Source organism: Bufo bufo, chromosome 5, assembly GCF_905171765.1.
Source record: "Bufo bufo chromosome 5, aBufBuf1.1, whole genome shotgun sequence".
Taxonomy (NCBI): Eukaryota; Metazoa; Chordata; class Amphibia; order Anura; family Bufonidae; genus Bufo; species Bufo bufo.
In genome coordinates this window covers 272,008,539-272,033,980 of record NC_053393.1, presented here as the reverse complement: position 1 = coordinate 272,033,980, position 25,442 = coordinate 272,008,539, and the positions used below count along the sequence as shown (strand labels likewise).

Here is a 25,442-nt window from a genome sequence, read left to right as displayed (position 1 = left end):
TACGCAGTCTGCTGGGGACTGTAGGAGCCATGCAGCAGTGCAAAAGCTACCTAAAAACATCTTTGGAAGATAGATTTGGCTACTATCAGTGAGTAAGCAGTTTTAAAAAAAAAATGTTTGATCCCGGACAACCCCTTTAACTAATGGAAAAACTCAAGGAAAACAGTGGTATATGAAGAAACTAAAGATAGCTTTATGCATAATACTACTGCAGCAGTAACATATGCTAAAATGTATTTTTCATGAAAACATGACAGTTACACTTTAACAAATCTTCATGCTTTTTGTTTTTTTCTTTTACCTGCAGCGAGGAAGTTTGCAAGCGTGGTTTTACAGTAATTGTAGATATGCGTGGCTCTAAGTGGGACTCGATTAAGCCCTTACTGAAGATTTTGCAAGAATCATTTCCTTGTTTTATTCACATTGCACTAATCATAAAGCCAGATAATTTTTGGCAGAAGCAAAGAATTAATTTTGGAAGCTCCAAATTTGAATTTGAGGTAAGCTTTGCAATTCTGATCTTTTCCACATGTTCATTTACATGCTTTCTAAATATGTCATATTTTGGATTTGTATGAGTTGTTCAAGTCTCCTAGTGGATCTAAGGGTTTTACAAAAAAAAATCTAAAAAAAATTTGCCCCTTCCAATAGAAAGTAATTTAGGTCTATGCACAATTTTTAGCACCACATTTGTATGAATACATTTAAGGCTACTTTCACACTTGCGCTTGATCGGATCCGTTCTGAACGGATCCGATCATATTAATGCAGACGGAGGCTCCGTTCAGTACGGATCCATCTGCATTAATAACTTAGAAAAATTTCTAAGTGCGAAAGTAGCCTGAGCGGATCCGTTCAGACTTTCAATGTAAAGTCAATGGGGGACGGATCCGCTTGAAGATTGAGCCATATGGTGTCATCTTCAAGCGGATCTGTTCCCATTGACTTACATTGTAAGTCTGGACGGATCCGCACGCCTCCGCACGGCCAGGCGGACACCCGAATGCTGCAAGCAGCGTTCAGCTGGCCGTGCGGAGGCGAGCGGAGGCTGAACGCCGCCAGACTGATGCAGTCTGAGCGGATCCGCATCCATTCAGACTGCATCAGGGCTGGACGGAAGCGTTCTGCTCCGCTCGTGAGCCCCTTCAAACGGAGCTCACGAGCGGACAGCAGAACGCTAGTGTGAAAGTAGCCTAACACAAGTGGTTAACACTATAAAAATTCCAGAATTGCTATTTTCTGTTCATCCCTCCTCCTCACAGAAATAAATGGAATAAACAGATCAAAAGATTGTGTACACCCAAAATGGCGCCAGCGAAAATTGTGTTGTGCCACATTAAATAAGCATACAGCTCTGTCAACAGAAAATTTGAAATGTCTTTGAATGCAGCGACAGTCTTTGGCCTCTTTCACACGGGCGTCATGTTTTTGGCCCGGATAAGATGCGGGTGCATCGTGGGAAAATGCGCGATTTTTCCCCGCGAATGCGGGTTTGGGATCGGTGTTGTGTAGATTGTATTATTTTTCCCTTATAACATGGTTATAAGGGAAAATAATAGCATTCTGAATACAGAATGCTTAGTAAATTAGGGCTGGAGGGGCTAAAAAAAGAAAATATTTTTTTTTTACTCGCATTAATCCACTTGTTCGCGCAGCCCGGCTTCTCTTCTGTCTTATTTCTTCAGGAGCTGGGTAAAGGACCTTTTGATTACGTCACTGCGCTCATTACATGGTCCATCGCATGATCCATCACCAGGTCCTTTTCCTCACAGATGTGGATGCTTGCGATTTTCACGCAGTCCGATTCGCTTCTATGGGGCTTGCGTTGCGTAAAAAAAGGCACAATATAGAGCATGCTGCGATTTTCACGCAATGCACAAGTGATGCGTGAAATTCACCGCTCATGTGCACAGCCCCATAGAAATTAATGGGTCCGGATTCAGTGCGGGTGCAATGCGTTCACCTGATGCATTGCACCTGTGCGGAAATCTCGCCCGTGTGAAAGGGGCCTTATTGTGCAATACTACAAATACAAAAAAAAAAAAAAAACTAATATTGTATAGCCGTAATCCTACTCGCCCCCATAATAATAGTAGAAGAATTGCTGTTTTTTTTTCCACCAGCAAATTCCCCAACCCTAAATTTTTAAAGTTTAACATTATTTTATACGTACTCCAAAATGCCATTAAAACACAGAATTGGTCCTACAAAAAAAGACATGATATGATGACAGAAAAAAAATACAGAAGTTATTTGAAATGCAGAGATGAAAAAAAAACCTCTGCGCTCTTAAATGGTACATAACCTTTTGAACAACTTTATTTAAAAATCTTCTTAATGCTCATATGCTAAATTTTTTGTAAACTTTTTTTTCCATTTTTTTTAATTTATATTTTGTAACCATTTTTCAGTCAAAACTTGCACCCGAAGTCCAGGGTGTCTATAGCACTTGGGAATCCATACACCACATGTATGCAGTGTATAGATTTCACTGTACTGTGTGCATAGGGCCACAGTGAACTCTCTACTGTCACTGCCAATGCCTGGCCTGCTCAGCTGAAGCCTGTCAGAGCACATCTGTACAGGTCTCCTGCACCCATGTGCTATGCAGAGCTTTTAGTGCAGCTGGGCAGGCACAGGCAGGAGCAGCACAATAAAAGAGAGGCACATTTGGCACTCGCCACTCGTAAAACTGTTTCTTTATTCTTCGCATCAAACTTAAGGCGCACAGAAAAAGCAGCATGACGGCAAGCTCGAAGCGATGACTGTTTCGTGTCACTACTCTTCTTCAGGCCTATGAAGTGAGAATATCTGTGCACGGTGAATATTTGAGGGATACAGCTTGTAGTGTATATGGTGGCTTGCCCCTGTGGGTTTTTCTATATAGGCAAAACTATCAGGTGCCTCTTTGAACAGGTAAGCCAACATTTTAATTCTGTTGGTTTTGAAAAAGTTGACCACAATTAACCCCTTAGGGACACATGACGTACCGGTACGGCATGTTTCCCGAGTCCTTAAGGACACATGACGTACCGGTACGTCATGTGGTGTTCCGATCACCGGCGGGCGGTGATCGGAACAAGGTGCCTGCTAAAATCATTGAGCAGGCACCTTGGCTAAATGCGTGTGTGGGGGGGGTCCCGTGACCCCCCCCGTGTCGGTGATCGCCGCAAACCGCAGGTCAATTCAGACCTGCGGTTTGCGGCTTTTACCTGGTGCGGCGGTGGTGCCATCGGGTCCCCATGGGGCTGTGGGGGGGGACCCAATGGCATGGAAGGCAGCGCGATGCCTTCCTGAGGCATCTGCGCTGCCTTCCGGTGAAGAGCCTGTGAGATCCAGACCCCTGGATCTCACAGGCCTCAGAAGCTGTATGAGTAATACACACAGTATTACTCATACAGCCAATGCATTCCAATACAGAAGTATTGTAAAGGAATATACCCCCAAAAGTTCAAGTCCCAAAGTGGGACAAAAAATAAAGTGAAAAAATAAAGTTTTCCCCAAAATTTTTTTAGTTTCAAGTAAAAATAAACAAAAACGTCATTTTCCCCAAATAAAGTTAAGAAAATTGGTAAAAAATAGGGGGAAAAAAGTATACATATTAGGTATCGCCGCGTCCATATCGACCGGCTCTATAAACATATCACATGACCAAACCTCTCAGATGAACACTGTAAAAAATGTAAAATAAAAATTGTGCTAAATAAACCTTTTTTTTGTCACCTTACATCACAAAAAGTGTAATAGCAAGCGATCAAAAAGTCACACGCACCCCAAAATAGTGCCAATAAAACAGTCATCTCATCCCGCAAAAATCATACCCTACCCAAAGTAATCGCCCAAAAACTGAAAAAATTATGGCTCAGTCTATGGAAACACTAAAACATGATTTTTTTTTTATGCTTCAAAAATGAAATCATTGTGTAAAACTTACATAAATAAAAAAAAGTATACATATTAGGTATCGCCGCATCCGTGACAACCTGGTCTATAAAAATAACACATGATCTAACCTGTCAGATGAATGTTGTAAATAACAAAAAATAAAAACAGTGCCAAAACTATTTCTTGTTATCTTGCCTCACAAAAAATTTAATATAGAGCAACCAAAAATAATATGTACCCTAAACTAGTACCAACAATACTGCCACCCTATCCCGTAGTTTCTAAAATGGGGCCACTTTTTTGGAGTTTCTACTCTAGGGGTGCATCAGGGGGGCTTCAAATGGGACATGGTGTAAAAAAAAAAAAACAGTCCAGCAAAACCTGCCTTCCAAAAACCGTATGGCATTCCTTTCCTTCTGCGTCCTGCCGTGTGCCCGTACAGCGGTTTACGACCACATATGGGTGTTTCTGTAAACTACAGAATCAGGGCCATAAATATTGAGTTTGGTTTGGCTGTTAACCCTTACTTTGTAACTGGAAAAAAATTATTAAAATGGAAAATCTGCCAAAAAAGTGAAATTTTGAAATTGTATCTCTCTTTTCCATTAATTCTTGTGGAACACCTATAGGGTTAACAAAGTTTGTAAAATCCGTTTTGAATACCTTGAGGGGTGTAGTTTATAGAATGAGGTCATTTTTAGGTGGTTTCTATTATGTAAGACTCACAAAGTGACTTCAGACCTGAACTGGTCCCTAAAAATTGGGTTTTTGAAAATTTCTGAAAAATTTCAAGATTTGCTTCTAAACTTCTAAGCCTTGAAACATCCCCAAAAAATAAAATATCATTCCCAAAATGATCCAAACATGAAGTAGACATATGGGGAATGTAAAGTAATAACTCTTTTTGGAGGTATTACTATATATTATAGAAGTAGAGAAATTGAAACTTGGAAATTTGCAATTTTTTTTTACAAATTTTTGGTAAATTTGCAATTTTTTTTTATAAATAAAAATGAATTTTTTTTAACTTCATTTTACCAGTGTCATGAAGTACAATATGTGACGAAAAAACTATCTCAGAATTGCCTGGATAAGTCAAAGCGTTTTAAAGTTATCAGCACTTAAAGTGACACTGGTCAGATTTGCAAAAAATGGCCAAGTCCTTAAGGGGTTAATACAGCATGTGAAACAGATTCATAAAAGGGACTCCAGAGAGTTGACATTTGTGTAAATTGAACATGTTCAGATACCTTTTAAGAGGGGATGATTGTCAAAGGGTTTTGTTAAGAAGGAAACTGGCTGAATTATTTATTCTAATGCTATGGGACCATCGGGTCTCAATGATAAGAAGACTTTTCGTCTGTTTTTGTAACTCGAATCATTACTTTGTGGGATTTGATTTAATATGTGTGTATTTGTAATCATATGTGCATTGTAACTATGGTGATGGCACCAGCGATCCATATACAGTTGCAAGAAAAAGAACCCTTTGGAATGATATGGATTTCTGCACAAATTGGTCATAAAAGGTGATCTGATCTTCATCTAAGTCACAACAATAGACAATCAGTCTGCTTAAACTAATAACACACACAGAATTAAATGTTACCATGTTTTTATTGAACACACCATATAAACATTCACAGTGCAGGTGGAAAAAGTATGTGAACCCCTAGACTAATGACATCTCCAAGAGCTAATTGGAGTGAGGTGTCAGCCAACTGGAGTCCAATCAATGAGAGGAGCTTGGAGGTGGTTACAGCTGCCCTGCCCTATATAAAACACACACCAGTTCTGGGTTTGCTTTTCACAAGAAGCATTGCCTGATGTGAATGATGCCTCCCACAAAAGAGCTCTCAGAAGACCTACGATTTAAGAATTGTTGACTTGCATAAAGCTGGAAAGGGTTATAAAAGTATCTCCAAAAGCCTTGCTGTTCATCAGTCTACAGTAAGACAAATTGTCTATAAATGGAGAAAGTTCAGCACTGCTGCTACTCTCCCTAGGAGTGGCCGTCCTGTAAAGATGACTGTAAGAGCACAGCGCAGACTGCTCAAAGAGGTGAAGAAGAATCCTAGAGTGTCATCTAAAGACTTACAAAAGTCTCTGGCATATGCTAACATTCCTTTTAGCGAATCTACGATACGTAAAACACTAAACAAGAATGGATTTCATGGGAGGATACCAAAGATGAAGCCACTGCTGTCCAAAAAAAACCCATTGCTGCCCGTTTACAGTTTGCACAAGAGCACCTGGATGTTCCACAGCAGTACTGGCAAAATATTCTGTGGACAGATTAAACCAAAGTTGAGTTATTTGGAAGAAACACACAACACTATGTGTGGAGAAAGAGGCACAGCACACCAACATGAAAACCTCATCCCAACTGTGAAGTATGGTGGTGGGGGCATCATGGTTTGGGGCTGCTTTGCTGCATCAGGGCCTGGACAGATTGCTATCATCGAAGGAAAAAGGAATTCCTAAGTTTATCAAGATATTTTGCAGGAGAACTTAAGGCCATCTGTCCACCAGCTGAAGCTCAAAAGAAGATGGGTGTTGCAACAAAACGACGACCCAAAGCAAAGAGGTAAATCAACATCAGAATGGCTTAAACAGAAGAAAATACGCCTTCTGGAGTGGCCCAGTCCTGACCTCAACCCTATTGAGATGCTGTGGCATGACCTCAAGAAAGCAATTTACACCAGACATCCCAAGAATATTGCTGAACTGAAACAGTTCTGTAAAGAGGAATGGTCAAGAATTACTCCTGACCGTTGTGCACGTCTGATCTGCAACTAGAGGAAACGTTTGGTTGAAGTTATTGCTGCCAAAGGAGGTTCAACCGGTTATTAAATCCAAGGGTTCACATACTTTTTCCACCTGCACTGTGAATGTTTACATGGTGTGTTCAATAAAAACATGGTAACATTTAATTCTGTGTGTGTTATTAGTTTAAGCAGACTGTGATTGTCTATTGTTGTGACTTAGATGAAGATCAGATCACATTTTATGACCAATTTGTGCAGAAATCCATTTCATTCCAAAGGGTTCACATACTTTTTCTTGCAACTGTTTTACGTCCACTGAAGTGTAGTGACTCGAAACACCTATCGCCTCGACCTTGCCGCATGCTGCACCCTCTGTAAGACTTATTGTGTTGGCTGTGAATAGAGAGCCAGTTTTACAAGTGCTAAGCGCCACATTTGACACTTGTAGTACGGATTGAATGAGACTGTGTTGCTGAGAACCACTCGATATGTGAAGAACCTAAGTCTCTGGAGTCCTTTAGTGAATCCTGCATTCTGTGCTGTATTAGGTAGTGCCGACTGTTTTTCTCTGGCTTGAGATCTTATGACAGGCATGAGCAGCCATGTGTGCTTCCATACAGAGCTCACTGCGGTCTCTATGCCTGCAGTACTGGGGCACCTATACACCGCATACATGTCAGCTGTACAGATTCCAAAGCCCTGTAGAAATGCTGAATTTCAGGTGACTATTTTGTCAGTAAAACAGTAAAAAAAAAAAATACAAAAGTTATAGGGAAGTTTTTAAATAGTTATACAAAAGTTTAGGTACCTTTTTTGAGGGCGAACCCACGACGTACAGTTAAAGGTATATCTCTCGGAGTTAACTGATGGTAGCTTTGGAACGGGAGATCAACTGTTCCTGACAGCTGAGGCTCCCTTGTGATTGGCAATCGGCCAATTGTAGCAGATCTTGCTGGTGATCATTGTGATAGGTGGGTCTGTACAAAACCACCAAATACATTTCTGTACAGTAGCTAGGCAGACTGGAATCTCTGTGTTGGGCTCTGATTTCCTCAAATACTGTAGTAAAGCAGTGGAGATTAGAACCTGTGCTGAGATGTCCCCTCAATGCGAAAAACACGTTAACCCCATGATTATCTTCAATTGCCTCCCATGTGTCCACACTGTCTGACCCCCACCACCTTCCACTGTATAAACAAAAAATAATAATTCTGTCATAAATCACAAAAAAAAGTTTTAAGTATTAGGTAGTGCATCCTCTTTAATCCGTCGTGTTAGGGTACTTTCACACTAGCGTTATTCTTTTTTGGCACAGAGTTCTGTCCTAAGGGCTCAATATCGGATCAGTTTTTTCCTAATGCATTCTGAATAGAGTGCAATCCGTTCAGGATGCATGAGGATGTCTTCAGTTCAGTCTTTTTTTTGCCTTTTCAGGACGGAGATAATACCGCAGCATGCTGCCGTTTTATCTCCGCCCAAAATTCCGGAACACTTGCCGGAATGCCAGATCCGACATTTTTTTCCTATTGAAATGCAATAATGCCGGATCCGGCCCTGAGTGTTCTGGCATTGCGGTGTGCACATGTTCAAACCGCAAAAAATGTGAAAAAAAATTAATAAATGCATTGATCCGTTTGACAAATGCCATCAGTTTCCATAGGTTTTGACAGATCCGGCAGCCGCGAGTGTGCAAGTACCCTTAGATACTGTGTCAGCATCAGTTGTTAGTTTGTGTCAGTTTGGCAGCGTCAATCCGTCGCGTTGGCATGCCAGCATCATCAGTTTGTGGTGTTGAGTAGATTGTGTCAATACGTCAAGACAGTTGTTAGTCTATCAGTGCAAGTCCATTATCTTGTCAGTTCGTCAATGTCAATCCATTGCATTATTAATATGTCGGCATCAGTCTGTGGCGCCAGTGTCAGTCCTTTAGGGCAGTGGTCCCCAACCGTTTTTTTGCAGCAGGGTTCTGTTTCATGTGAGACAGTTTTCCCGTAGAGTGGGGTGGGCTAAGGGCGGTTAATCACGCACATAACAACCGAAGAACGTTTATATTACAGAATACATGGTCAACATTGTAACTAAAAGACTGGCTTTTATAAAGTGGTATTATTGGCAGTTACAGAGCTATGTATATAAATAAAACAAACATAAATAAAAACTAAATGGTAGTGAGAAAACACGCCACTGAAGAGACATACTCCATGTTTGCTTCTGATATAGGCAAAGCCTCCTCATCTACTGATTGAATAGGAATCTCCTTGATTTTGGAGGAATCTGTGCAGACAGAAGGCCTGTCTAAACTTGGATTTTTCAAATATATTTTTTTTATGGACAAATTGGTCCATATAATGGTGGACCTAAACCAGTTTCTTTGTTCAGCAATTTATATTGGCCAAGCCGTACAGGTGGCATCCCATTGAGAGCAGTGGAATGCTAGGGATTCATCCTCAACATAGGCCTCACTGAAAAACCCACAGTAAGAGACTACTGGTCCATGGACATTTCTGTCCATCGTACAGTAATACAATGACCAAGCCAAATTTTGAGGACCTAAAAATTTATTAATTTCATTGATAATGCCCAATTTTAATAATCTTTTTAAAATTTGTCACCTAACTAATATTTTGATCCAACTTTTTTCTGAAATCTACAACTCTTCAAAAAAAAATTTCGTTGACAATATTTGCACCACAAAATGTGCCAGATAAAGCATCAAAATGTATAAATTGTGTTTAATCAGAGACTTTATAGACACAATCGTTCCGGATCTATGAGGAGAAAGACGGCAAAATTCAGCCCCCAGACTATTCCCCCCCCCCCCCCCTTCGTAACCACCATTGGGAAGATTGTGTTGGATCTATTTAATTATGGATACCAGCTGTATGTAGACTAGTGGTACTCAAGTTCTACCCCCGTTAAAATGTGTGAGGGGAAAAAAAACTGTGGCATGTCAGAGTAAAAAAAAAATATAAAAATATAAAAATAAAAAGCACATTCCCAAAACCCTTATAAGCCAATAACTGCAAATTGGCGAAAGCGGAGCATTGCATAATGAAGGGGTGCTTTGTCTAAAACACCAAGACAAAATAGATGTCATAATGTTGTCATCAACTCATGATGCCAACAGCACCACCATCAGAGTACGTGGCACCACATCTTCCACACTGAAACATTTTTGTGTCCAGGTGTATAATAAATTTATGGGAGGAGGCGGGAGTCGTTCTTAATCTTAAAATTTTAAGATCTTGTAATGCCATGATGAAAAAAAATATGTGGTATAAAAAAAATTATTGGTGAACCTTATTTAGATGGCATTATCAACTACTGGAAATCGGGCCACAAGGGTACCAAGAAAAAAATAACAAATTTCCCTTTTTTTTTTTTAAATACATATTTACAGGCTCCAGCTTTTCAGGCAGGTTCACTATGACAGGCCTGGGAGAAAGCCACCTGATTAACAGGGTTCACTGCCAAGGGAAATTGATGAGTTGGCAAATTGTTAATTAGGTAGCTAATATGATGTATTTGAAGTGGATCTCATAAACAGTTACTTTTCAGTAACTACCTTTCCCAACTAGTGCAGGACCCCACAAGAGGTAGAACCATTTTGAATTTAAAGGGAGTATGTCATCAGGAACAGTTTTAGGAAACCAAAAGCAGTGACAAATAGCTCACCTGAAGCAAATGCTAATTTTGCTTTGTTCATGTTTGGTTCTTGTCATTTTTTTTTTGCCTGAAAAGGAGATTTCTAGAGTATCTCCTATCATTGGTTGGTGAAAACAACTGACAGAAAACGGACGGCATTTGTGTTCCCTAGACTTTTTTGTGGGTGTGTTTGGTCCTTATCCATGGACCAAAATAGTGCAGGTCTCCGTTTGTTTTTCCACTGACCCAAGGATGTGTGAATAAACGTTTTCAAATCAGTGGATACAAGTGCTGTTTGTGGAGAATATGGACAGCACATGTCCGTGATTCACTGACATGTGGAAAAGGTTTAGTATTTTTAATCATTATGAAATTAGTATTTCCGTGCACCCGGTATGTTGCCTTTACCCTATATGCAGTAGAGATCCCCCTCCTCCAGCCTTGCAGCCCCTACCTCCAAATGTTGATTTACAGGGCTAGGCATTAGATGAGCCATCTTGACTGGTCCTGTCCACTCATGCAATCTCCATACAGTTGCACATCAGCGCATGCACTTTAGAGCCTATAGTATCGGCTGAAAACCAGTTTACTGCACATGCATCAATATATAGGGAGATGATGAAAGTTGGCTTTTACTTAATGGGCTGTTTTGCGTTCCTTTGGATCACCTTTATAGGATAACAGGCTGAACTGGAAGTATTTTTACAAAGTATATTACATTAGGACAGATTTATTTGCCAGATTTTAACTTTTTTTAATTTTTTTTGTTCCTTCCTTAGACTAATATGGTTTCTTTAGAAGGCCTTACCAAAGTTGTTGATCCTTCTCAGCTAACATATGAATTTGATGGTAGCTTGGAGTATAACCATGAAGAATGGATAGAAATCAGGTTGGCATTTGAGGACTTCATTGGTAAAGCTACTCATATGCTTTCACGACTTGAAGAGCTACAAGAGATGCTTGGTAACAAAGAACTGCCTCAGGATTTAGAAGGTGCCCGAAGCATGATAGATTCACATTGTCAATTAAAAAAAAGGGTTACTAAAGCCCCAATTGAAGACCTTGATATAGAAGGACAAAAACTCATGGAAAGGATCCAAAACAGTGAAAGTTTTCCCAAAAAAACTTCTAGCTCTGGCAATGCTGACCTTCAGAATTTTTTACCTAAAGTATCAACAATGCTTGATAGACTACATTCCACAAGACAACATCTGCATCAAGTTTGGCACCATCGAAAGCTAAAATTGGACCAGTGCTTTCAACTTAGACTATTTGAGCAAGATGCCGATAAGGTAATACCGTATGTGGTTTATGGATACTATCTAAGTAATGCAATTGTTTTATTTCTAGCCATGTTATTAAAGTGTACTTACGTTTAAAAAAAAAATGTTTGCATAATGGCTGTGCTTTTTTGTACAATTATAACTGTGAAGGAACACTTATGTTTTGGCTTCCCTAATGTGTTTATATTTTTGCTTTAAACACCAAAAAGGAGGATACTGTTTATATAAAAAGAAATACTTTTATTGAATTGCATCAAACAATAAATAACACTTGTAGTCAAAAGGGATGAGATATAGAGAAGCGTGCCTCTGAAAAATGGGCTCAACAATGCGGAGAATCGCATTGGAGGAGAATTGCACCTTGAGCAGCCACAGTTACCAAAATAATGACGAGTCAGGGGACAATGAAATTAATAATGGATAACAGTAATAATAACATATCACATCAGGCATCTAACATAATTATCCCAAAAAATCCTTACACCCTCCTCAGTCTAGGACTCAGGTTGAATGTCAGACTGCGGCATTATATAATTGTGTAATTAGTGGACAGAGCCTATAATCATGATGACTACTTGACACTAAATAGTTCCGTCAGTCAAGACATCAACTGAGGTACCTCCTGACGAAGCCTATGTGGCGAAACACGTGTCCAGGTTGAGGCATTTGGGGATCCATTGTCACCGCGAGCAGCAGCAATATGGGTATGTAATATGAGACTCAGTTGATGTCTTGACTGACGGAACTATTTAGTGTCAAGTAGTCATCATGATTATAGGCTCTGTCCACTAATTACACAATTATATAATGCTGCAGTCTGACATTCAACCTGAGTCCTAGACTGAGGAGGGTGTAAGGATTTTTTTGGATAATTATGTTAGATGCCTGATGTGATAGGTTATTATTACTGTTATCCATTATTAATTTCATTGTCCCCTAACTCGTCATTATTTTGGTAACTGTGGCTGCTTAAGGTGCAATCCTCCTCCAATGTGATTCTCCGCATTGTTGAGCCCATTTTTCAGAGGCTCGCTTCTCTATATCCCATTCATTTTGACTACAAGTGTTATTTATGGTTTGATGTAATTCAATAAAAGTATTTATTTTTATTTAAAGGGCTTCTGTCACCCCACTAAAGTCATTTTTTTTTTTTTTGGGGCTAGTTAAATTACTTATATTGCGATATATGAAAATATAATGGTCTTACTTTGATTCAGCAGTTTCTTCTAAAAACTAAGTTTTATAATATGTAAATTAGGTCTCTACCAGCAAGTAGGGCGGCTACTTGCTGGTAGCAGCTGCAGAAAACCGCCCCCTCGTCGTCTTGATTGACAGGGCCAGCCGGGATCTCCTCCTCCGGCCAGCCCTGTCGGCATTTCAAAAATCGCGCGCCTGTGTTCATTCGGCGCAGGCGCTCTGAGATGAGGAGGCTCGCCTCCTCAGCACTCCCTCAATGCGCCTGCGCCGATGACATCACCGAATAGAAGACGTCATCGGCGCAGGCGCACTGAGGGAGTTCTGAGGAGGCGAGCCTCCTCATCTCAGAGCGCCTGCGCCGAATGAACACAGGCGCACGATTTTTGAAATGCCGACAGGGCTGGCCGGAGGAGGAGATCCCGGCTGGCCCTGTCAATCAAGACGACGAGGGGGCGGTTTTCTGCAGCTGCTACCAGCAAGTAGCCGCCCTACTTGCTGGTAGAGACCTAATTTACATATTCTAAAACTTCGTTTTTAGAAGAAACTGCTGAATCAAAGTAAGACTATTATATTTTCATATATCGCAATATAAGTAATTTAACTAGCCCAAAAAAAAAAATATTACTTTAGTGGGGTGACAGAAGCCCTTTAAACAGTATCCTCGTTTTTGGTGTTTACTTAGTTTTTTTCTGAGGATTGATGTGTTGCAATTGTGGGTTGTTGTAGGTTTAATTATTTTTTTGCTTTAGCCATATTATTGCCTAACCAAAAAGAAGTAGACAAACTACCAAGTTTGAATGTGTGCTACACAACATCAACAATCACCAAAAACAAGACACACATGAATAGTAAATGAACATATTTTTATTATTACAAATCAATTCATTATCAGAGACAATAATAAATATAAAAATAAGCAGCAATGTTGGAGATACTGATCCACATAGGTGTATCCTCAAGATACTCTTAGTCCAAAAAATATCACCAAGAGACAGTAGGCAATGGTAAATCCTGATTTCAATTACATATTACACATTGTAATCCAAACCCAATTGTCCCATATTTAGCTAATACACCATGCCACATATCGCATATAATGCCTAGCAGGTTGTCTATACTGTTGCAAGCATATAGTATAAGGGAACTACCGTCCTCAATATGCAATCCACACTATATAATCCAACCCACCATATTATTGCCTGTTTCAGCTAAGCTAGATGCATTTCACTCAGAAGCAGTGGGTGACTCTCTTCTGCCATCGCTGTACATCTTTTGCTGTACTTCCCACTATGTTTTGTTTTCAGCTCCGGAGCTTACAGAACCGATAAGGAGGGGGTAATAACTTCCAGATGTTCAGAAGTAGTATAAAAGCAGTTTTATCAGGCTCACAATCCCAGCTAGCTCTGACACGTCGCCACATCCTCTCACCCTTCTTGAGTCTCTGTTGTCAGGCAAGATCTGTCTCTGGTAACAGGCAGTCGACTGCAACTTAGGTGAAAGCGAGACCCCTAGTGACCATGACAATAGATCTTTTTCAGGGGGATATAGGCATTTATTTTTTTAAATGAAGTGATTTAGAAATTTGCTAGTTACTAGTGATGAGCGGGCATGCTCGGCCGAGTACCTGTTCGGCTCGAGCATTGCTATGCTTGGCACATGGCGGTACTCGGCCGAGTACCACATGTGCTCGAGCGCCATGCTAGAGTCTCCTCACCGCACATTTGGCGCCTGCTAAGCAGCCAATAAACGTGCTGGTAAGTATTGCCATCACTGTAATGGCAGTAGCCATGTTTTCTACTGGCATTACAGTGATTGACTGACTGGCCGGAACGCGTCGTCAGGTGCTATATAGCACCCGGTCACGCGGGTTTGGCTCATTGCGAGTCAGGGAGAGCTGCTGTTAGGAAGGGACACAGAGTGTAGGGAGAATTTGATCGCAAATTACTCATTTTAAAGATATGTCAAAGACCCAGAATCTGACCACATTTTTGCTGTCTGCGGTTTAATCCATTAATCTCAGTGCTCTGCATTTGAACACAGTCTGTTCCAAAAAGTGAAAAAAAAAATAAAAAATGGTAAAGTAGTATGTACCTCAACTGGTTCCAACTATAATGGCAACCAGTGCAGTTTCTAGGTAAAATTTCTCTCAGGGCGAGTGTCAAAAAAAAATGTGTGCTGTCTGCATCCATTTCGTCCCCATAGAGAATGAATGGGTCCGCACCCGTTCCGCAAAATTGCAGAATGGATGCAAACCCATTTTGCGGATGTGTGAATGGAGCCTAACCCCTACACAGTGTAGAGGTATACTGTATATTGTGTGGCACAGTGTATGTTATGTATGCTATGTGTGTATAACATAAACATATTTCACATGAAAACTTACAATTACTTTGCTTGGCCCTTGTGGATCTCAGACACCACTTCAACACTTGGCCGAGGGCTCGGCGGAGCTGATGTTGTGTTTTATCCTAATGAGAAAGATTTCATAATAAGGATTAAGGGGCAGAGGGATAGCAGAGCAGAGAGAGGCTGGTGCTGCTACTAGGGGGTCATACCATGGGGGAGTAATAAAGCCCACCATAATGCCCTCCCAGTAGTAATAATTCTCCTTATAATGTGCAAAACATACCCCCTTGTAATGCCCCCAGTTGAGCTAATGTTCCCATAATGTGCCAATATAAAATACCCCTTCTCAGTGGCCCCGTAGATGACCCCATAGTGCTCCTCTGCCCCCTTCCCCATAGTACCCACCATAATGTGTCCCAGTATAAAATGCCCCTATACAGAGCCCCCATATAAAATACCCCTTCTTTTTAGCCTCTGTAGATGTCCCTATAGTGCCACCCGATAATGTGCCAGTAATAATTGCCCCAATAGATGCCCCACAATCATGTACCAGTAAGATGTGCCCCCATATCATGTGCCAGTAAGATGTGCCCCCATAGATGCCCCCTAATCATGTGCCAGTAATAAGAGCCCCCCCACCATGTGCCAGTAGCCTGAGAGCCCCCCTATCATGTGCCAGTAGCCCCCCTATCATGTGCCAGTAGCCCCCCTATCATGTGCCAGTAGCCCCCCTATCATGTGCCAGTAGCCCCCCTATCATGTGCCAGTAGCCCCCCTTATGTCTGTGCCAGCAGCCCCCCTTATGTCTGTGCCAGCAGCCCCCCCTATGTGCCAGGATTGTAATTTTTACATATAAAAAATATAAAAATAAACTTATACTTACCTCCTCCAGGATGCGATGCAGGCCTCTTCCGGCCTGTGTCCCTCGCTGGCTCAGGCAGCGCGATGACGTCATCGCGCCGCCTGCATCGGCCTCTGATAGCCTGCCGGCCTAGTGCTGGCAGGCTATCAGAGGAACCGGGAGGGGACCTCTCCCTGCCCTGCCGCCTTACAGACATTTGTATCGCCGTCCTGAGGACGGCGATACAGATGAGATGACTTTGGAGATGAGTGAGCGCTTCCACAATGGAAGCGCAGCGCTCATCTCCTGCTGTGCCCTGCCGGTGCCCCCCTTCTGACAGCGCCCCGGGCGGCTGCCTGGCCCCCCCGCCCCGAGAAACTGCCCTGATGGCAACTAATTCAGCTAAAAAATGACCCCCCGCACAGCTCTGTGAATAGAAAACAAAAGTATGGTTCTCAGAAAATAGCTATACTGGTACCCCAAAGGCTGCGAGAAAGCAATATGGCGTCTGTGAACCAATCCATCCGAATCTAAGCTGCAGAAGTGAAGAGATAGTCTTTTTCTTCTAAACACTGCAGTTTACCCAAATAGCAGTTTACATGCACATTTATGGCATTTCTGTACCCACTAGAACCTGCCTAACAATTTAAGGAGGGTGCTGTGAAACACCGGTGGCACGAGCTGGGCACAACATATTGGTACCGTATTTTTCGCCCATAAGACGCACCTGGGTTTTTGTGGAGGAAAATAATTTAAAAAAAAATCTTTATCAAAAAGTGTTCTTTTGGTGGGTTTTGAACTACCGTAATGGTGGTCTGTGGATGACACTATTATGGCGGATCTGTGGATGGCTCTGTTATGGGGGCATACGTGGATGGCACTGTTATGGGGGCATATGTGGATGGCACTGTTATGGGGGCATCTGTGGATGACACATATATATAGCATCTTATGTGTCATCCACAGATCCCCCATAACAGTGTCCCTGTGTAGTGAATGGAGGCCGGCATCTGTTTCTGTAATGGCAGCGGGGCCCGATGCAGTCACTGTATTCTACACCGGGCCCTGCTCTCTGTAGTATACTGTAATCATATCTAACTTGTGGCTCTTGTTTAAAGTATTCCAATCCTCTTAAACCTAGCGCTGTACTACTTACAACTAACTTCTTGGCAGTCAGGAGGCCGGGCGCTCGTAGCGTAGCTCACTACGCTCACTGCGCCTCCGCCGCCTGCTTCATTCATAAAGTGGGCGGCGCAGGTGTAGTGAGCTACGCTACGAGCGCCCGCCCGGCCTCCTGGCTGCCAAGAAGTTAGTTGTAAGTAGTACAGTGCTAGGTTTAAGAGGATTGGAATACTTTAATCAATAGCCACAAGTTATATATGATTACCGTATACTACAGAGAGCTGGGCCCGGTGTAGTAGAATACAGTGACTGCACCGGTCCCTGCTACCATTACAGAAACGGATGCTGGCCCCCAGCCCCCCCTCCCTCTCAGTATATTCACCGGACGGGCGCAGCATTGGCCCCATTAGACGCACTGCTATGGGGGGGGGGGATTGTGTCTTATAGGGCGAAAAATACGGTAACTGAAATGCCATGTCTGTGAAAAACTTTCAATTTAAATTTTGTCCCGTCCTCTGCTCATTAATTTCTGCAAAATACCTGTGGTGTCAAAATGCTCACTCCACCCCTAGATAAATACCTTGAGGAGTATAGTTTCAAAAATAACTTATTGGGGGTTTACACTAATACAGGTCTGCAAAATTTGTGCTCCGAAGGCTAAATGATGCTCCCATCTTTCTGAGCCCTTCCATGTGCCCCTACAGCAGCGTACAGTGCATTAGGAAAGTCTTCAGACCCTTGACATTTTTCATATTTTCTTGTGTTGTGGCCTTGTTCCAAAAAAGGTTTTTTCCTGATCATTCTGCGCTCAATAACTCATAATGACAAAGTAAAAACGATGTGAAAAACTAAAATATTGATATGTGTAGAGACCCTTTTCTCAGTACTTAAAGGGGTTGTCCGCTTTAGGCTACTTTCACACCTGCGTTCGGTGCGAATCCATCTTGTATCTGCACAGACGGATCCGCACCGATAATGCAAATGCTTGTATCTGATCAGATCCGTTTGCATTATTCTTTAAAAAACAAATAAAAAATCGAAGTCAAAACGGATCCGTCCTGACTTGCATTGAAGGTCAATGGTGGACGGATCTGTTTTCAATTGCACCATATTGTCAGGGAAAACAGATCCGTCCCCATTGACTTACAATGTAACTCTGAATGTATCAGTTTGGCTCTGCATTGTCAAACAGACACCAAAACGCTGCAAGCAGCGTGTTGGTGTCCGCCTTCAGAGCGAAATGGAGGTGCAACGGAGCCAAACTGATGCATTCTAAACGGATCCTTATGCATTCAGAATGCATTGGGGCTGAACTGATCCGTTTTGGGCCGCTTGTGAGAGCCCTGAAACGGATCTCCCAATCGGAAAAAGAAATGCCAGTGTGAAAGTAGCCTCATTTTGTATTGATGACCTATCCTCTGGATAGGTCATCAATATTAGATTAGCGAGGTGCCAACTTCCGGCAACCCCGCCAATCAGCTGTTTGAAGAGAAGTCCGCACCCGTACGAGCGTTGCCTTCACTTTAATATTTACCTGCTTGCTGTCGCAACTGCAGCAGTGCGCAGGTGTTAATTACATCTCAGCTGCCCCATTCACTTCTTTGGGACAGCTCCTTCCTGTTCACTTGATCATCGTACGAGCACGGCCTTCTCTTCAAACAACTAACCATAGGGGCGATGGGAGTTGGAACCCTTCTGATCTGATATTGTATAGAAAAAGCCCTTGTTGTTCCAAACGTATTCCATTGAAAGAGGACCTTTCATGCGATTTTATTAAGGGAGATGTATACCTGTAGAGGGAGTCAAAGCTAGAAGAAACGTTGTGGATAAAGTGAAACTTAAATAAGTTATTGGATCTGCACTAAAATAGGGAAAGGTGTGCAGGTCCCTAAATAAACATACAAAAAATAATCGGCTAGTGACCAGACAAGTATTAAAAAATTCTGGGAGAGTAATGGTAACCTAACGTGGATATAGCTCCTGTGAAAAAAGCTACTGTAGCGCGATACAATCACAGGCTAATGTTGGGCTAGATAAAAAAAATGTGTACCATGTCCTGGACTATGCATCGCTAGGGGGAAGGGAACTATCAGCATCACGTGGGTAATCCTCATTGACTGAATCCCTGGTGAATCCCTAAATGGAAGAAGGACAGAAGGGATACAGGAGAATAATGCTATGTAGAGTACCGCATATAAGAGATTCAGATAACAAATACCGGCAGCTGTATATACATATACAGAGAAACCCTATAGGCTATATTATAAACCATACATATGGACTCAATAGTGATGATTATCTACGTCCACTTGAGACAAACCGGGGGAAGGGGGGGGGGGGGGCAATACAATGTGTTGGATATATACCTGTACTTGCGGGGTACCCCCCGTGATGCTGCCACCCTGCTTGATTTTTGAAATATGCCTCCTATGCCGATTGTGCCCCGCCAATTTCTCCCGATCATTATGCGAATACTGAGCATCTGAGAAATGAGGAGGAGACTGAGTCTTTCTCCGTGGGCGTCTCCTTCTCCCTGGCTGTAGCGCTGTCCAATCGCATCGCAGAGTTTCATAGCCAGGGAGGTTTTTTTCTCGTCACAGCCAGGGAGACACTCACGGAGAAAGACTCGGTCTCCTTCTCATTGTTCTGATGCTCAGTATTGGCATACTGAGCGGGAGAAATCCGGCGGGGCATAGGAGTCATTTTAAAAAATCAAGCAGGGTGGCAGCATCAGCAAGTACAGGTATATACACTCACCTAAAGAATTATTAGGAACACCATACTAATACGGTGTTGGACCCCCTTTTGCCTTCAGAACTGCCTTAATTCTACGTGGCATTGATTCTACAAGGTGCTGATAGAATTCTATAGAAATGTTGGCCCATATTGATAGGATAGCATCTTGCAGTTGATGGAGATTTGAGGGATGCACATCCAGGGCACAAAGCTCCCCTTCCACCACATCCCAAAGATGCTCTATTGGGTTGAGATCTGGTGACTGTGGGGGCCATTTTAGTACAGTGAACTCATTGTCATGTTCAAGAAACCAATTTGAAATGATTCGAGCTTTGTGACATGGTGCATTATCCTGCTGGAAGTAGCCATCAGAGGATGGATACATGTTCTCATTCTGTTTACGCCAAATTCGGACTCTACCATTTGAATGTCTCAACAGAAATCGAGACTCATCAGACCAGGCAACATTTTTCCAGTCTTCAACAGTCCAATTTTGGTGAGCTCGTGCAAATTGTAGCCTCTTTTTCCTATTTGTAGTGGAGATGAGTGGTACCCGGTGGGGTCTTCTGCTGTTGTAGCCCATCCGCCTCAAGGTTGTGCGTGTTGTGGCTTCACAAATGCTTTGCTGCATACCTCGGTTGTAACGAGTGGTTATTTCAGTCAACGTTGCTCTTCTATCAGCTTGAATCAGTCGGCCTATTCTCCTCTGACCTCTAGCATCCACAAGGCATTTTCGCCCACAGGACTGCCGCATACTGGATGTTTTTCACTTTTCACACCATTTTTTGTAAACCCTAGAAATGGTTGTGCGTGAAAATCCCAGTAACTGAGCAGATTGTGACATAATCAGACCGGCCCGTCTGGCACCAACAACCATGCCACGCTCAAAATTGCTTAAATCACCTTTCTTTCCCATTCTGACATTCAGTTTGGAGTTCAGGAGATTGTCTTGACCAGGACCACCCCCCTAAATGCATTGAAGCAACTGCCATGTGATTGGTTGACTAGATAATTGCATTAATGAGAAATAGAACAGGTGTTCCTAATAATTCTATAGGTGAGTGTATATCCCTTAATAACATTGCATGAAAGGTCCTCTTTAAGAACTATTGAGAACACTGTGCTCTTGAGAACTTTTGGGGCAGCAGAATTTTTTTTTTTTTTGTACCCTTCTCCAGATCTGTGCCTCCATACAGGCTTTTCTGGCAGAGAACAGCCAGCCTGATCGCACCGTATCCATGCATACAGTTTTTAGGTTTTTTTCTTCTGTCCGACAGCCGGCATTTATGTCAGAACATGCTACTTGAACAGCCTGGCCGGATATCTGAATGCCACGGTGAACGTATCCATAGCGTTAAAGGCAGTTCTTTCCTCCTCTTGGCTTGGTTTTTGCTCTGATAAGGTAACCAGCTGTGAGACCTTACATAGACAGGGGTGTGTCTTTTCAAATCATGTCCAATCAACTGAATTTACCACAGGTGGACTCCACAAGTGTAGAAACAGCTAAAAGATGATCAAGAGAAATGGGAGGCCCTCTGAATACTTATTTTACGAACAAGACATTTTAGTTTTTCGTTTTTTTTTTATAAATTTGCAACGTTTCTAATATTCTGTTTTCACTTTCTCATTTATGGAGTAATGAATGCAGGTTGACTGGGAAAACTGTATTATTTTTTTTTTTTTCATTTTAGCACAAGGCCACAACATAAAATGTGAAACGTTCTGAAAACTTTCCAAATGCAGTGTCCACATTTATGGCATTTCGGTACCCAGTCGAACCCAGTTATCAATTTAAGAAATGGGGTTTGATTATCAGATGGCACCAACTGGACACACCATATTGGGCAATGAAATGCCATATACAGTTGCAGGAAAAAGTATGTGAACCCTTTGGAATGATATGGAATTCTGCACAAATTGGTCATAAAATGTGATCTGATCTTCATCTAAGTCACAACAATAGACAATCACAGTCTGCTTAAACTAATAAAACACAAAGAATTAAATGTTACCATGTTTTTATTGAACACACCATGTAAATATTCAGTGCAGGTGGAAAAAGTATGTGAACCCTTGGATTTAATAACTGGTTGAACCTCCTTTGGCAGCAATAACTTCAACCAAACGTTTCCTGTAGTTGCAGATCAGACGTGCACAACGGTCAGGAGTAATTCTTGACCATTCCTCTTTACAGAACTGTTTCAGTTCAGCAATATTCTTGGGATGTCTGGTGTGAAACGCTTTCTTGAGGTCATGCCACAGCATCTCAATCGGGTTGAGGTCAGGACTCTGACTGGGCCACTCCAGAAGGCGTATTTTCTTCTGTTTAAGCTATTCTGTTGTTGATTTACTTCTATTCTTTGGGTCGTTGTCCTGTAGCAACACCCATCTACTGTTGAGCTTCAGCTGGTGGACAGATGGCCTTAAGTTCTCCTGCAAAATGTCTTGAGAAACTTGGGAATTCATTTTTCCTTCGATGATAGCAATCCGTCCAGGCCCTGATGCAGCAAAGCAGCCCCAAACCATGATGCCCCCACCACCATACTTAACAGTTGGAATGAGGTTTTGATGTTGGTGTGCTGTGCCTCTTTTTCTCCACACATAGTGTTGTGTTGTTTCTTCCAAACAACTCAACTTTGGTTTCATCTGTCCACAGAATATTTTGCCAGTACTGCTGTGGAACATCCAGGTGCTCTTGTGCAAACTGTAAAAGTTCAGCAATGTTTTTTGGACAGCAGTAGCGTCCTCTGTGGTATCCTCCCATGAAATCCATCCTTGTTTAGTGTTTTACGTATCGTAGATTCGCTAACAGGGATGTTAGCATATGCCAGAGACTTTTGTAAGTCTTTAGCGGACACTCTAGGATTCTTCTTCACCTCATTGAGCAGTCTGTGCTGTGCTCTTGCAGTCATCTTTACAGGACGGCCACTCCTAGGGAGAGTAGCAGCAGTGCTGAACTTTCTCCATTTATAGACAGTTTGTCTAACCTTGGACTGATGAACAGCAAGGCTTTTGGAGATACTTTTATAACCCTTTCCAGCTTTATGCAAGTCAACAATTCTTAATCGTAGGTCTTCTGAGAGCTCTTTTGTGCGAGGCATCATTCACATCAGGCAATGCTTCTTGTGAATAGCAAACCCAGAACTGGTTTGTGTTTTTTTATAGGGCAGGGCAGCTGTAACCAACACCTCCAATCTCATCTCATTGATTGGACTCCAGTTGGCTGACACCTCACTCCGATTAGCTCTTGGAGATGTCATTAGTCTAGGGATTCACATACTTTTTCCACTGTGAATGTTTACATGGTGTGTTCAATAAAAACATGGTAACATTTAATTCTTTGTGTGTTATTAGTTTAAGCAGACTGTGATTGTCTATTGTTGTGACTTAGATGAAGATCAGATCACATTTTATGACCAATTTGTGCAGAAATCCATATAATTCCAAAGGGTTCACATACTTTTTCTTGCAACTGTATGTGGAAGAATTGCAAATTTCATTTTGCACGGTTGGCTGTGCATTAATTTTTGTAAAGTACCTGTGGCTACAAAATTCTCACTCCACCCCTTAGTAAATACCTTGAGAGTTAGGCCCTTTTCACACGAGCGAGTTTTCCGCGCGGTTGCAATCGGTGACGTTAATGCATAGCACCTGCACTGAATCTGGATCCGTTCATTTCAATGGGTCTGTGTACATGAGCGTTTTTTTCACACACCAGTTCTGAAATGAAAAACGCAGCATGTTCTATATTCTGCGTTTTTCACTCAGCCGTGGACCCATAGAAGTGAATGGGGCTGCGTGAAAAACGCATCTCATTCACAAGCAAGTGCAGATACAATGTGTTTTTCACTGATGGTTGCTAAGAGATGATGTTTGTAAATATTCAGTTTTTTATCACGCACGCGATAAACACATCAAAACTCATTGCACCTGTGTAGAAAAAAACAGAACGTAATCGCAGACAAAACTGAATGAACTTGCTTGCAAAGTGGTGCGAGTTTCCCTGAAGGCTTCCTGAGCCAATCCGTATCGTACGTGTGAAAGGGGCCTTAGTTTCCAAAATATGGTCACTTCTTGAGGGTTCCATTTATTTAACTCAATATCCTATACAGTTAGCACAATCTGTGTAAATCACCATATTTGGCCTCAAATGCACATGGCTTTACACCTGGGCCTTCTCATATGTCCAGGTTAAAACAAAAGTACCGCATGTAAGGTTATTTGAAACCACAAAGCACAGTATAATAAAAAGAGGCCTTACTTTTCACAGTGGCACATACTGTGTGCAACATATTGGGCACTGAAATGGCATATCTGTGGATAAATTGCAATTTTTTACTTTGAACAAACTGATGTGCATTTATTTTTGCACTTGTGGGGTCAAAAGATTCACTACACACCTTGATAAATTCTATGAGGGGTGTGGTTTCTAAAATGTGGTTATTTTATGGGTTTTATTTATTTTTACTTCACTTAACCTCGGATCCTGAGGCCAGTTCTGAATAAATCGCCAAACTAGGCCTCAAATGCACATAATACGCTTTCCTTTCTGTACCCAGCAGTTTGCTAAGCAAGTTTTAAAGGGGTTGTCCGGGTTCAGAGCTGAACCCGGACATACCCTTATTTTCACTCATGCTCCGATGCGCTCCCTTGCCCTGCGCTAAATCGCGCAGGACAAAGACTCTTTTGTTTTCAATAACCCACTGCCGGGCGGAAACTTCCGCCCGGCAGTGTTTTCGGGGAAGTCACTGGCTCTGATGGGCAGGCTTTAGCGCTGCCCTAGCCGTTTAACTGGCTAGGGCAGCGCTAAATCGTGCCCATCAGTGCCGGTGACGTCATCGGGGTTCCTGGCCTCCCCATGGAGAGCCCTGGTACGTCACCGGAACGCCCAAAAAATCCCTTTGCTCTGCGCGATTTAGCGCAGGGCAAAGGAGAAAAATTGAGGGACGTCTGGGTTGATCTCTGAACCCGGACAACCCCTTTAAGCAAAAGAAAATTACAGTTAGTCATTTCCCTAGTTCTGTTTTGGCTGTTTGTTGACATGTAGTTGCAGAGCTGTCTCTGCTGACACTCACAAATATTCATAAACCAAACCTCAGACTGCCTTTCCCCTCCCCCTACTCTGCAAAGGTAGTGAATAACATTGCTGCCCTGTCTGCAGTCTGACTGCTGGGATACTCTGCATCATTTTGTTTGTGTAGTACTACAGGTCCTAGCTGCACAGTACAATGACATTGCTGATACACACAGGATCTTCCCCTTACCTCTTTTTGTGTAATGTTCTGCAGACACTTCCTCACAGCCAGAAGAAGAGTTTAGAGGAGAGAACATCTCCAGTCTTTGTCAGCTCTATGTTTACATATTGAGGAGGGAGGGAAGATTCTGTGCACAGCATTTCTCTCTATAGTGTCTGGAGAAGAGGAAACCCTGCAGCTGCTCAGTACCTGATGCAGAGCCTCCAACCCTGAGTCTCTGATCATGGTAGACATGATGGTATAACTTTCCTTAAGAATCCAGAGGGGAGACACAGGGCAGACAGCTAAGCCAGCAGATCTGGTAGTGCAGGGGGCTTGGCCTGCTTGGTCCAATCGGCACAGCCTTCAGAGGGTGACCTGCTCC

At 42.2% G+C, this 25,442-nt stretch overlaps 1 protein-coding gene across 1 annotated transcript in view; it reads left to right on the top strand.

Annotated features, from left to right (window-relative positions):
• The window catches only part of TRIO (trio Rho guanine nucleotide exchange factor), a 796,191-nt gene that overhangs the window by 105,955 nt on the left and 664,794 nt on the right, over window positions 1-25,442 (top strand). Inside the window, 2 exon segments of the mRNA XM_040431356.1 lie at window positions 308-500; window positions 11,078-11,590. Coding sequence (XP_040287290.1) covers window positions 308-500; window positions 11,078-11,590 — 706 coding nt within the window.